Here is a 14,803-nt window from a genome sequence, read left to right as displayed (position 1 = left end):
TATAGATAACATTTATATTCTCTACTGTCACAAATGGCTCTGAACTCAAATGTTTCTTCAAGCTTTTGTCACCAAAAGCCCTTGACATAGCCAACCGTCTATCAACCCGTGGAACATCCCCTGAAGTAATGATAAAAGTTGCATCCTTAGCATTGGAACAAAAGTCGATGTTGCTCTAATTGAACTTTTTAAAGCAAGCAACTCAACTAGATCAGAAAAACAATGAGAATCATTAGCTCTGTGCTACCAATCTTACAACCGATCATGGGAAGCACAACTTTTTAAAGCCTAGAAGGATGTTTTCTCAACCGGAGGGTGTAAAGCCCCTGGGAAGCACAATACTTCCCACGACAATCTTTACTCTTCACCATCAACTTCTAGTTCACTAAAACGTCAACACAAATATATTTATAAAATAACATGTTAGCACTGTTTTTTGCCAAATCATCAAATCCTTAATGCCGTTTGTTTATATTTAACGGAAGAGACTAATTTGACTCAAAATTTTAAAAGTGGGGATCAATTTCAAACACTTTTAAAACGAGAGACTAAATTAAGATTTGTCAACGAAACTGGAGACAAAATTGGCTATTAAACCTATTATTTTCTTTATGAAACTACACTGAAATCGTTTATCACTGTTTTACTCCAAAAATAAAAACACTTTTGGTTAGACAACTTCCCAAACTAATGAGCTTAAAAGGGAAATATTTTCGTAAATTTCTTCATCAAATACAATATGGTTTTAGAAGAGCTCAGGTGAAGGTTATATTAATATGCTTTTATATACTAAACATTTTCTAAACGCTTTTCTTGTCAAAAACCATTATGAAAGGAAATGTTATATATGAGAGGTATATTGACAACTTTTAAATAGTTATATTGTGATCACAACATAGGTGAACTTTTTTAATGACCTTATTGGGACGAAATTAATATTTAAGTAAAGTTATTCTCTTATTCTTCGATGATTTTTTTTTTACTTTCTTTATTGTTTTTCTCTTTTTCTTTGTTCCTCGTTTACAGTTTTTTTATTTATTTACGGTGGTATTGATTGTCTTTTGTTGTCGAGATATTTTGTCTCACTCTCTTACCTTCTCTTTGTAGCTCATTCTCGTTTGGTCATTTGCGTCTTCATCCATGTTGTTTTCTTTGTCATTCTCATTGTTAATGTAAGATTTTGGAGGTTTGGTATTTGTAACAAACAATGGAAAAACGGTTAATAAAAATTAAAAAAATATTTTGACACTAATTTTTTTGATAATATTTTATTATAATATATGTATTATTTTTTTAATGATTTATTATTTATTTATTATTGTGTTTTCGTATTTTAAACCTAACCTGATGAAAAAAATGACAGATATATCAAAATATTGTAAAAGAAAATGTATGTTAAATAACCTTGTACAAAGGAAAATGCTTTTTCGAACAGAATAGAACATCTGACAACTCAGTATGCAATGACCAAAACTTGATCTTTTTTTTTCGTTTTTCTTTTTTTTCAAAACTTGATCTATCTAGGTACCATCAAATTTTGGTACATCCTAATGATAAGCACAAAACAACATTCATGACTCTAGCAGTATGAATGACTTGTGATGTCATTTGGACTAACTAATCCTCGTGCTACATTTCACATCTTGATGAAGAAGTGTTTCAAGGCATTTTAAGGAAATTTGTCCTAGTTATTTTCTTTCTTTTTTATGACACTGGTGTATAGTCCTAGTTTCTCTCTACGTATGAATCATTTGGAGGAGGTTCTCAAACTCCTCAGGAAACATAACTTGTTGCTAAATTATCGAAATGCTCTTTTTGCTTACAAGAGGTAGAATAGTTGGGACATACTGTTTCAGGCAAGGGAGTTGCATTGGACAAACAAAAGGTTCAAGTTGTCATGAAATGTCTCAATAGCAGCTCCACTTACCAACTTGTTTAAAGAAGAATAGTTTTTCATGGAGTCTAGAGGTTACTACAACTCTTGAGAAATTAAAAACAACCCTTACACATACCAGTGCTTGCTTTTGCTTCAGGTAGTGGAATCAGAGCAGTTCTAAGCCAAAATCACCATCCTATTGCTTTTTTCTCCAAGAAATTAAGTGCAAGAATGCTAATCAATCTGCATATACCATAGAATTATATGCAATTACAAAAGCTATTGCTAAATTCTGACACACCTTCTTGGTCATAAGTTTATCATCTGAGCGGACCAAAAGAGTTTGAAAAACTTAACTGTCAAAAGAGTTTGAAAAACTTAACTCATCAAGCTATTCAGACACCAGAACAACAAAATTGGCTTCACAATTGCTAGGGTATGATGTTTGAATTGAATATAAACCTGGCAAAGATAACGTAACTGCAGACTCCCATTCTCGATCATTTTATATGTCTTGGTCAGGGACCAATCTCCACATTGTGCCACAATTGAAAGTTGCTTTGAATAAAGATGTGATGTTGCAATCTATGATTGCTTTTGTGTAAAGCTAATACACCTCCTCCACATTATATTATACATGATGACTTGTTAATATGGAAAAATATGTTGGTTATTCTCTATGGCAATGAATTGATGAAGCAGCTCTTATAGAATTCCATGATTCGTTGCTCAGAGGACATGCATAGTATGCTAGAACGTTGGCCAGATTGACGGATCAGTTTTATTGGCAAGATATGCACAAGGACATAAGGGAGTACGTCCAAAATTGTATTGTGTGCCAACAAGCCAAATGTAACTCTACATTGCCTTCAAGATTACTTCAACCAATTCTCTAGAACATATTAGGGAGGATGTAACATCCCAAAACTACAGTAATAAAACCATATAATAGAATTGATTACAGTTAATAATAAATCAGTTCAGTTTTAAACTAAGCAACGAACGGTTACGGCCGAACGGCCTTATACAAGTTACAAACTTAATTTGTTCCAGATAAAAGGAAATATAACTGAACGGTTTACAAAAAACTAAATACCGAACAGTCACATAGAACAAAAGAGAGGAGGTGACCGAACGATCACCTCACAACAAAAATTACTATAAACTAGCCGAACACTCCTATGGCTCGGCCTTCACTTCCACTTCTATCAAATTTTCCTCTTCCAGCGCATCCTCCAACAGCGCGTCTCCATCTGCTCACATCCACACGGATGATCATTGCAATGACAAGACAGATGTACAAGGACGAGACAACACAATAAAACACAGGGTAAGCTTATGTAATTTAATTCAAGTAATAACATATATTTCTCATATTCAAACACATCAAATACATTCCAATATACGATTCAATCAAGGCCTACTACTAGACTGACTGTCCGGACTGTATGAAATCTGTGTAGCTACGACGTTCGTGCACCCGGGTGATGTAGTAACTGGAATTCTCTCATCAGCTGCCACCCGAGGTTAGTCCGTTCCGTCCAAAGTACCCCTAAGGACTAGGACCTCCTGCTGTTCCCACACATGAACTACCCTCCTCTACGTAAGGATGAGTACTCACAGAACATCAGGATGAACCGCCAGCTAAGCATTTTCACATTCATACTTTACCAATTCCAATCACTACAAGAAATTAGTCAGTTATCTGCGGATCAATATATACGGATTTAGATCCGTATATAATATATCTATTATATACGGATTTAATATACGGATGAGTCACATACGGAAAATGCCGTATATAATGAGAGAAAATATCTACATACGGAATTTCCGTATATAAGGTCCCTATGTAAGGTTGGCGCCTTTGAGCGCAAAGCTTCCCAAGGATAAACCGTATGTATTTTCCGTATGAAAGGGGATAAAATCTTACCGGCTGATAATACATACGGATTTAAGGAAAAAATAAATTAAAAAATTGAAACTGTTCCTAAAATGCTAAAATGTGCATCTCTCTCGAAATGTTTCCCCTTTCTTTCTCGACAAAACTCTTTCTCCAGAAAACCTAAAATGCTCCTTCTTACTCCTCCTTCGATTCTCCCAATCACGAGATTGCTTTCTTCGTTGAGCTCTCGCAACTGAGTTCCAGTGTGGCAGCTGCATTTTGATCGTTTCACCATCGCGATTTCGAAGCTTTGAGCTTGTTTGGTTGATTGCTTTCTCTGTCCAAGCCTGGAGCTGTGGTTGTCCCTGTGTCGAGCCCTCTTCGTCTGGCTGTCCCTGTCTCGAGCCCTCTCCACTTTCGTTGTCCATCGCGCTTTGGTTCTTCATCCTCTCTCTCTCGAGCTGTCTCCTTCATCAAACACTGTTGTTGGGCGTCATTGTTCGATTCGGTTCGGTGCTGAAAGAGTACCTTCATCTGGTAATTAAATCGTAATGTTGAGCAATCGATGAAATCCTTAAATAGTGAAAATGGCGAACCCTAATCTGTTTTTTTTTTGACATGGTTCGACTCCCAAGCCGTGGTTGGAGTGTTAGGAAGCATCCATTGAGGCTATTGTGTGGCGGTTTAAGAAGATTCTTACTCGTATTAAGGACGAAGACATATACTATTTGGAGTTGCGAAGGCCCGTAGTGAAGGAAGCAAAGGTGAGTGAGTTCCTTTGGACTATTACAATTCTGTGTTTGTTTGATTCAGTGTTGTGTTGATCTGTATGGGTGCTATTAGTTTTCTTCAATTGACGTGTTGTTCATCGTTATCGTTTACTGTCTTGTGTTCTGATTTTTTAATCATTGTTTGTTTGAGTTTGTTTGATTAATTAGTTTTCCAAATCCTGTTCAATTTGTGTTGGGTGTATAGGGAAGTATTGTATGATTTGATTACATCAAATACACTTGACCATATCATACCACACCATCCTTCTATGGTAAAGCCTCCTGTCCTATTAAACTTTAGTCAATATATTTCCCCTAAAATGTAGCATAAGAAGAATGTAAGTGTCAATTATATAATATGAGAGAGAGATATATAGAGTGAGAGTAAAGATGTTACAGAAGAGGAGTTGAATTGATTTATTGGTTAGGTTTAGAATGAGAAGTAGTGGGAAGGAAAATATTGGTAGAAAAGAGGTAAACAAGAAGTGATATGGATTTGGATTGAAAATGATGAGTTAGGTATAATGGAGATAGTTATTATAGTTAGAGTAGTGTTAAGATAAAGATACGTTGGTATGTTTAGTTCCCATCTTTATCTTCTTTTTCTCTCATCCCATCAAACTATAAAAAATAATTAAATAAAAATTAATACAATGTATTATATGATATCTGAAAGCAAAGAAAAGAGCCTGAGTAATGATTCCTCAAGATAATGCATCCATCTTAAAGTCAAAGAAGTCCTCTGGTTCAGAAGACTCTAGCTTGCTTCCTTCAGATCTTCCTTCCTTTGTTCATTCATTATAAGGAACTTTTTCTTGTAGAGTAGTGCTAACAAATTAAATATGCTCTGAAGAGGTGTCCTGTTATGGCTATTGTTGTTGTTGTTGAGGTACTGGTGTTGGATTTTACTAAGTTTTTTTGTGGTGGTGTTAGTTGTTATGGTTGTGGTTGTTCTTCTACCACTATAACTACACTAGATTCCCCCATTTGAAAGGGTCTGTCTCTAGGCCAAGCCATTAGGTTCAGAACATGAAACTTTGAAATCTCCTCAGTTATGACATCTACTATGTCCAACAAGTATCCTCTTTTGATGTAGTATATGAATTGGGCTTAAGCAATGGTGAAGTTAGGTACATGAGAGCTAGGGGTCACATTAGAAATGAGAAAGGTGACCCATATTTGTTATAGTTTTCATGTTTTTCCTTTGGAAGTCTTTGAGGTTGTCCAAACCTCCCTAGCTTAGTGTCACTCCTCTTATGAAATCCTTGAACAGTTCCCCTTTCTCATTGGATTTATTTCTTGTGAGCTACAAGAATTGATGGAATGACTTATGAGCTGTGAGGTTCCCACACATACTCATTCCACTCAAACACACCAATCATCAATCAATCTCACTCAATTTTCGCTGCATCCACAGTGCTGATTTCAATCCGCTGCACCAATACTGTTCTCGATTTTTGAAGCTTTGTCTGCAAGGCCCAGGTCATTCTAAGCATGGCTAAGCTTCCATAAAGTGGTATCTAGAGCCTTGGTTGTCCACGCAAACCAGAGCTAAGCTCCTCTTCCATTTTCTGCTTCCAATGGTGATCTAATTTCTGTTTCAGTTTTCCAAATCAGTGTTCTGTTTTGTTTCCAGAGGTGCTGTTTTTCATTTTTGTTTAGCTGTGTATTACTTTTCCAGTAGTTCAATTTGAGTATCCTTTGTGTGTTGATGTTGTCCTTTCATTTTAATCGGTGAAACTTCATTGTTTGAGTCAATTCCAGCCTTATAATTCAAAATTCAGTGCTGTTATAGTCTTGTGCAATTGTTGTATTATATATTTTTTTTTTGTTTAGTTTCCTGATTCTGCTGGAGTATTTTGTGTTAATTGATTTGCAAGTGCTAAACAAGCTGTATATATACCAAATAAGGCAATGAGGACTTGATCTAGCCTGGGTTATACAAGCTGAAGCATTAAAAGGGCAAATGAGATTTGAATTTGGTGTGAATTCTGTTGCAGAAATTAAATCTGGTCCAACACGTCTAAAACTGTTTCAGCAGTTTTTCTTTGATTCTGGAGCTTGGTACAACATTGTATAATGTTGTTGAATGTGTCTTAAGGTATAGCAAACCAGAATAAGCACTAAAATGCAATATGCATAGTGTGGTTGCTCAAAATCCTTAACCATTCACTATTTCAGCTTGAAATTGTAGCTCTTCACCGTGCTAATCTATTTGAATTGGTGTAATCTGAATTTGGTCATGCTAAGAACATTAAATCTAGCTTAGATCTGTGTTTATACACTTCTTTGAGTCATTGCATTTGCTGTCAAGTCTTTGATTCCATGAAAAGCTAAATTTGGTTGTTTGATTGATGGTTTTGCTGCATAATTGAGCCATAGCATGCGTGAAATTCGGAATCTGCTATTTCTGTGTGTTTGGACAGTTTGAACAAGTCTAAATGGATGATTAAAAGTTGCTAATACTGTTCATTTGGTCAAAATTGAAGTTATATGCAGATTGGATACTTAAACCATTAATTTTGAGTTAAAATTGGAAGTGGACCAGTGAATTTGAGTAGTAAGCATTAATTTAGCTGTTTAAGAGTTTAAACATGTTTAATATCATGAATAAAAGTTGTTTGAACATTCATCCAAGCTGCTGAAACACTGCTACTCATTTTGGGTTCCAAAACCACCATTTTAGTTCATCTTTATTTTTTTTGTGCAGATTTTGATTTTTTTCCAGCAACTGTTTTGGTAATTCTGGTTTAAATTACATTGTTGGAAGAATTTCTGAACTGTGCTTGTGTTTTTCTTGCTTTCTTCATCCATTCTAGTGCCTTTGATAAGTTCCTTTTGTGTACCTTTCATTGTTGTGCTGTTCCAAATTGTTGTGTGTATTTTGTTTGGCATCCTAAGTGTCAAAACAGCTGCATAGTTTGGTGCAAACAGCAGCATAGTTTGGTGCAGATTTTTAAACTGATTGGTGTGATTTTGCTGAGTTTTGGAGTGTATGTGCAAGCTCTTTGGGGCATCCAGCACTAGAATCCTTCTCCTACTTTGGTAGCCTCCTAGGAAGTGGTTTGAGCATTGAAAGTGGAGCAAGAAGGAAGACTCAACAGCAGCTAAACATCACTGTCCAGCAAGCTGTAAATTCTGTTACAGCAGCAACTTGCATCTCCAATTCAATTAGCTTAATGCAGCAGCAAGAAGACAAAGTTTTCATTAAATTCTTGGCCTCATTCCAAATCAATACCCATTGTCCGAACCCAGGTCTAGTGGTTGTGTTTTGACTCATTAACCACATTTTAGGCTACCTAGACTAGGTAGAATTAGGAATTTTATTATGCTTTAGTTTTTTGATATCTTATCTTTATTTGAGACTAGGAGAAAACCCATTTGATGTTAACACTAGTTTTGACTATTTTGCTGTCAAATTTGGTATCACCACTGATTTTAAGTTTCTCTTATTCCAGTACTGTATTGAGAATTTTATTATCTTTCTTTAATGATGTATGAACCCCTAATTACCCCATTCCATGCATTTTACATGTTGAAAAACATTCTAAGATAGAGAGAAGAGGACCTAAATTAATTTAGGTTATTCTTTAGGAAGCCATTTGATAGGGTACGTGTCATAATATAGAGACGTATATTAAGCATTGGCTAATTGTTTTGTAATCGATTTATGTACAGAACATGGATCGTTCCCCATCAAATCGTGCATGGATGTACGATAGGTGTCATAGAGGAAGAGGTGCTTTGAAAGAGTCTTTTGTATTAGGTGTTGAAGAGTTTATAACTAAAGCTTGTGAACAAGAACGTTATCGTAGAGATGGGGGTCTTCGATGTCCATGTTTAAAGTGCGATTGTACAAAGATTCTGCACGAAAGAGTTGTCAAAGTTCACCTTTACAAGAACGGTTTCAAGCCTAATTATTTCATTTGGGAGGATCATGGGGAAATAATACCAGAAGATGATGTACAGAATCATCAAAGTTGGAGGGCTGTAGAGACGGAAGGTGGTCAAATTAACCAATTTCAAACAATGGAAGACATGGTGCATGATGCTCTTGGGCAAAATGAGTCGTGGCAAGCATTTACTTCTAATAACATTGAAGAGGCTCCAAATGAAGAAACACAAAGGTTTTTTAATTTTTTGTTGGATGCAAACCAACCGTTGTATGGAGGAGCATCAGACTCGAAATTATCAATGTGTGTCAGACTATTAGCTTGCAAGTCAAATTGGAATATTCCTAACCAATGCATAGATTTTATTGCAAAAATGGTTATGGATGCAACACCCATCAAATCAGGTTTGCCTAAAACATACTACGAAGCAAAAAAGTGTGTATCAAAGTTGGGATTACAATCGCAGAGGATAAATCCGTATATAATTTCCGTATATAAGTTATATACGGATAAATCCGTATGTAAACTTAGCTACGATGGTATTATATACGGATTTTTGTCCGTATGTAATCCGTATATAAACACAGAATATATACGGATTTTGAGTCTTATATACGGATTTTTGCTGTATGTAATACACTTTTTTCTTGTAGTGAATGTTCATCCAAGAGTCGTTCCTCCCCGGAATGCTCGTTCCAAATTCACAACCTTTAATTTATCTCATATACTCTTCATCCTTTATAATCTTTCACTTTAGTGTCATTTTCATCATCATTTCTAAGAACATAAAATATCGAACGTTCAGCCCTCTTCATAACGAGGACGAACGATAGAAACGAGACCGATAAAATCTCTCGTTCCAGAATAGAATAAGACCGAGAGAGTTACTTTTAGATTTAAGAATAACCCGAGTACAATAATATACCATATATGACGAACGTTATTTACCACGTAAATCAGTTGAATGAACTGACTCTCATGAGTTCAGACCAATACTCAAAGAATAAATTAAGTACGGAGGCTCTAGGCCGGATCCAATGGATGTAGACACATCAAGACGTTAAAGAACTATACCTAGAATAATTCAATTACAGAAACCTAATGCCAGTCAATGACCGAACACGGTAAAAGGAATTTTTACTGAATTTGGACGAACGCCGTTTCATCAAGTTTGATAAATTAAAACGAGTACGAGCGTTCGGTATAAGACCGAGCGCCACTCATTACAAGAGCTTGGGTTAAGACCTATCACTAATTTAAACTTATAATAGAAACATTAAGAATAATAAATATGATAAGACACGTTGGAAACCAGGTTGAAGAATAACTAACTATACCACTACATATTTACAAGATTTTCAGTTCCTCGCATAACACTCAAGTACATCTACGTTTGGCCGAATGCTCAAACATAGCACTATTACAAAAAGACGCTCGTCCTCAACTAGAATTCTTCCCAATTGAAAGAATTCCATTTCAAACAAATTTAACAGAACCACCGAACGGTCAAGGACCGTTCAATGACGAACGTACACTATCATATGGAATACATATTCAGATTTCATTTATATTCAATTCATTTCTCAATACATAGTTTCATAACTTTATAAAATTCTAATCATAATCAATTTGATTACTTCATACAATCCATATCATACCAAGAAATCACATTCCACATCAACCACCATATTAGTATTCATACTTGATACATACATTCAACCATTCATCAACAAGCATTCATTATCAACGAACGTACAACAACATACAATTAAATAAGATAAGCTTCCCTTACCTGAATACGTGATTGGACGTCCTAAGAGTAGGTTTTTGGTTCGTCCGACTACAATCTTTCTACCCTCAACGATCACTTAACTCTTCCAACTAAACCAAACAACATGAAAATCAAAAATAACTTAGACCACACCCCTGCATGCAACCAGAACTTGGTTTTGCATGTAACAAAAGACGAACGACCAATGACATATACACTTACCCGCTCAAACTTGAAACTTGTTCGGTTCAAGAGGAAGCTTGGGACGTCGGGAATGCTCCTACGGTGCTTGAACGGTGATCGGAGCAGAGAAAAGGTGAGTTACAGTAGAGAGAAGGGAGAGTTTTCTAGAGAGAAGAAGAAAAAAATGAAAGATCAGATTTTTGGAAAGAGGATGCATACAGAGGAGAGTGGAACGGAAGTTTCTGAAACAATCATTTTCTTCTCACGTCCAAACGACCATCTGCTCTCCTGCCGACACCTGCCTTCCACCATCTGATTTCAAAAATTCTAAATGCTTGACACTTAACGTTCGCGCAAAAAGTTTTTGGTGCATTTTAAATGACTGACAGGAGGATTTGGATGCGTTCTTTTTTCCTAGGTCTGACAGGACATTGCAATGGACTTCATCACAGGTCTTCTTCCCTCTCAAGGTTTTACAGTAATTATGGTAGTCATTGATATTTTTCTAAGAAAGGTCATCCATTAATTTATTTATGAAAATTTTCTATTTATATAATTTGTGCGACTTTTGCAAAATTATTTTTTTGACTGTGAACTTACCGAGATGATCTGTAAACACAAGGACAAATGTTCATAATTGACAAGACAAGAAAAAAGTACAAGCATTGATTGTGTCCCTCAATTGTTTCAGTCTTCATGAATGCTCCTATAAAGTTTAGAAAAAATAAAATGAAAGATGAAGACAGTTTTTGATTTAAGATATTAACATAACAGAAAAACGTAAGGATTGGTGGTTAATTTTTTTCCCACAACCATTTTTGTTCCCATTTAATTATTTTTCATTTTTCATGAATGTGACAAATTTCATATTGTAATAATAGCAACACACCTCCAATTTTTTAACTTTCTTCCTATTTCGATATTAAGGTGCCTCTCACAAACATCTCCGGTTAAATATTCTTTTGAAAATAATAAATTTCTATTAATTTTTAAATAAGTATAAATTTAAATAGTGTGCCTTCATATCTAAATAAAATTTTCATGTGAACTGATGGTAAAATTACTTTATTAAAACATAAAACTAACTTTTGTTGAAAATGAAATATTTTACTAAAAATAACTATACATATTATTCCAAATATTTTAAAGAATATTTCTATTCTTTATAACTAAGAGGTGAATTGATTATACATATTAACTTTCCCGTGTTAAATGCTATATAAAAAAAAAAACTTAAAGAGCTACCGTATACATGGAAATTGTAATTAAATGAAATTATATTGAATTGTTTAACTCAATTGACTCCACAGTTGTTATAACCCCTAAACCCTAAAAGGCAAGACCTAATTTTTTTAAAATATATATTTTAAAAAAAATGAAAAAGAAAATCATTTATATTTAATTCCTTTTTCAATAGTTTTCTAAGAAAATAAAAAAGACTCATTTTTCTAAATTAAGAGCCTCAACTAGAGAAAATCCCCTGTTAAATATCAATTTAGATAATTTCAAATGGAAAATTAGTTTCTGTAGTCACAAACTGAACTATGTGAATTTAAAATTTATGAACTAATCTCTTCATTGTATACTTACACAATCTGACTCAATATATATTTTCACGTTGCTTCTGCTTCTTGGTCCTAGTACTCTCCTCCTCTAAGGATTTCAATTTATTTTTTATAGCAGCTATTTTTGCAGTACGACTTGTCTGTCCCATGGCACCCCCACCACCAATGAGAAGCATCTTGTGCCCTTCACTTGCTGCTTTTGTAGACTTATCAGCTGTTTCCAGCAAGCACTTCTCGCCAGCAAGACGAACAACCAGCGGCCGGCCACAGGCGAACCTCCCATGCATTTTCTCCTTGGCTAATTCGGCTTCCTGCATTCTCACTTTAACGATGGAAATCAGAAATTGATAGAAAGTGAATTATGTAATGAGTGCAATCAACTTACCTCTTTTGTGCTATACTGGATGAAAGCAAAGCCGCGTGGCTCCCCGCGTTTTGGGCCACGTGTGTGCCATAAGAAGTCCTCAGAAATTATCTTTCCATAAGGAGAAAACATTTTGAGCAAAGCAGCTCTGGAAAGCATTGAAAAGAAAGTGAAAGAATAAGTATGACAGTATGGGCATGAAACACAGAACAAAAACACAGTCAAGTCTTGGTGGCTAGTTAGCAAATCTCACTCTGTAATTCTAAGATCAAGGTTACCAATATATAGTCTGCTTTCACTCTTATCATCAATATTCGCATCCTGCATTAAGTGATACATAAAATAAGTGTTACATAGAATTGACATGCAAGATAGCAAAATTCAAATGAACAATTTTAGGTACTTTCATATATTCATATCAGTTAAGAGGATTCTAAGAATTACAACATTTAAATTTATTCCTGAATGTATTGTTTCTATGAGATCGGATATGCTCTTTCTGAGCTCTATTTTAGGAGGATATCTTGTCAAACCCTTTTTGGTAATACTTTTTTCATTTTAATAGAAATTATTGAATATCTACATACCTACATTACATTTGATAGAGTTTGCTCCATGTAAAGATATACATGTAATGCTTCGACTAATACAAAAATATTGACAAGCCAAAAGCAATGCAAAACCTTAACCCCCTCAGACCATAATGAGACATTGCAAGACCTCTCAACCAGCCATGAAGAGCACAAAAACAAAATTTATAAAATTACACAAAATTAAATCAAATAGCAAATACACACATTGACATACCATGACAGCAAAGAACACAAGTGATACTTCAACCAAAACTCTGAATCATAGAATGTACATCATCCTGTAAATGAACAATCCAGCATAACGTTACTCAAAACAGCAAGTTCACAAATGTCATTGACATAATCAACTATGATAGGTTGACTAAGATCTAGTCCACTGAATGCAATTCCATGATGCACAATCATCACTTAGCCAAACATAAGAGGCAATATTTTATATTGCAATCGCAATTTCAAAATAAAGTTGAAGTTAATTATATACATTATCAGTACAAAGAATTTTTAATCATTTTACCACATCATCTTATTTACAAATATGGCCAAGCAATGAGCTAAATTCTTGTTAGATGCATGTATATAACTTAAACTCTTTGCATTAACAAGACTGGAAGAAGCAATAAAATAAATAAGATAAAGGAATCCCAAGTTTTCCTAAATACCAATTACTTGCCAAGTTACAACCCTCTGCACTTCTGAAATGGCCCAGTTGCACATATTTCCAAAGGAATTTTCAACTACCCAAAAGCTAAAAACGAAATGTTTTAGCATAATCCATCCATGCTGCAAAATCAAATTCGCAAATTTTCCAAATGTGTTCATAAGTTCATTGCAGGAGCAGAATTACACTCAAAATTAAAATAAAAAGGAAAAAAAAAACCTTGAAAGAATCCCAATCAAATTACTCTGGATGACTAACTATACGATACATTCACCATTTTGTTTTCTGCGCCTACCAATTAACAATCAATTACATCATCCCCAAATTACCCATCTCGTCTACTATATTTTAAAATAATAATTAACCCCTGACAGAATATTATTAAAGAAAAATTAAGAGATAGGTAGAAGGTTACCGTTTAATAAAATTCTGGTCGTCGATTGTGGCGAACAGATGGAAAAAACAAGAAATTAGGGTTTTACCCCCTCACTCTGTATCTGATGCAGATTGCAGAAGAAGAAGAACCGAAAAAGAAGCAAACAAGGTCGCGTTTCTTCACCTTCCCATTGAACTGGTCCTCATGAAATGGGCCCAAACCCACGATTCAAAGTGCAGTTCCTCTTGGGTAATTATTTCCTGCACTCCATATTTTATTCCGCACCTCCATCACAATTTAATGAGAAAATAATATTTTAAACCCAAACACTTTTCAGAAAATGCCATCTACAATAGAAAATTTCATATTACACACTTAGGATTTCAAATATGACGAAGATAGTTACAAATAAAGCTGCATAAATATTTTGACACTAACACATTGCAAATGTTATTAGTAAAAATTGACTCTATAAAAAAATATTAAAACTCAGTCGAGATAAAAAAATATATAATAATAAAAACCAATTACAAATTATATATATATATATATATATAATTACATTTTGTAAATAAATATATATTTCTTCAAACTTTCATTTAATGTTATGATTTATTTTGTATTATAATATTGTAGATATATGGTAACATAAATTCTATATATTAAAAATGTGTGCCATTGAAGATAATATATCTCGTAAATGAAATGATATGCTAGCTACTTGAAAATGGATAATCCTTTTATATATTTTATTACTAATTATTATACAAATTATTATAATGCCCTACTTGTACTATACATCATAAATGATGATACAGTGACACATTTAATGGATGTACAATTGCACATGCATGTTTTTATGCACTTAA

General features: G+C 34.3%; 1 protein-coding gene across 5 annotated transcripts; it reads right to left on the bottom strand.

The window, feature by feature from the left end:
• Window positions 1-11,859: 11,859 nt before the first annotated feature.
• LOC108345087 (uncharacterized) lies at window positions 11,860-14,156 on the bottom strand. Of its 5 annotated transcripts, XM_052867692.1 has the most exons (6): window positions 13,974-14,156; window positions 13,560-13,680; window positions 13,115-13,178; window positions 12,561-12,628; window positions 12,329-12,455; window positions 11,860-12,254 (listed from the first exon to the last, which is right to left on the bottom strand). In XM_052867692.1, exons 3-6 carry the CDS (start codon window positions 13,115-13,117, stop codon window positions 11,979-11,981), a joined length of 474 nt encoding a protein of 157 aa, XP_052723652.1. In that variant the 5' UTR covers window positions 13,118-13,178; window positions 13,560-13,680; window positions 13,974-14,156; the 3' UTR covers window positions 11,860-11,978. The 5 variants fall into 5 exon arrangements, with proteins under 5 accessions (XP_052723652.1, XP_017439143.1, XP_052723653.1 ...); XM_017583654.2 differs by lacking the exon at window positions 13,560-13,680 and having other exon boundaries at window positions 13,974-14,155; XM_052867693.1 differs by lacking the exon at window positions 13,560-13,680 and having other exon boundaries at window positions 13,105-13,178; window positions 13,974-14,152.
• Window positions 14,157-14,803: the final 647 nt, after the last annotated feature.

The sequence above is a fragment of the Vigna angularis genome, chromosome 8 (genome assembly GCF_016808095.1).
Source record: "Vigna angularis cultivar LongXiaoDou No.4 chromosome 8, ASM1680809v1, whole genome shotgun sequence".
Lineage (NCBI taxonomy): Eukaryota > Viridiplantae > Streptophyta > Magnoliopsida > Fabales > Fabaceae > Vigna > Vigna angularis.
Note: the sequence above shows the minus strand (reverse complement) of the source record. Positions and strands in the feature narration are given on the sequence as shown.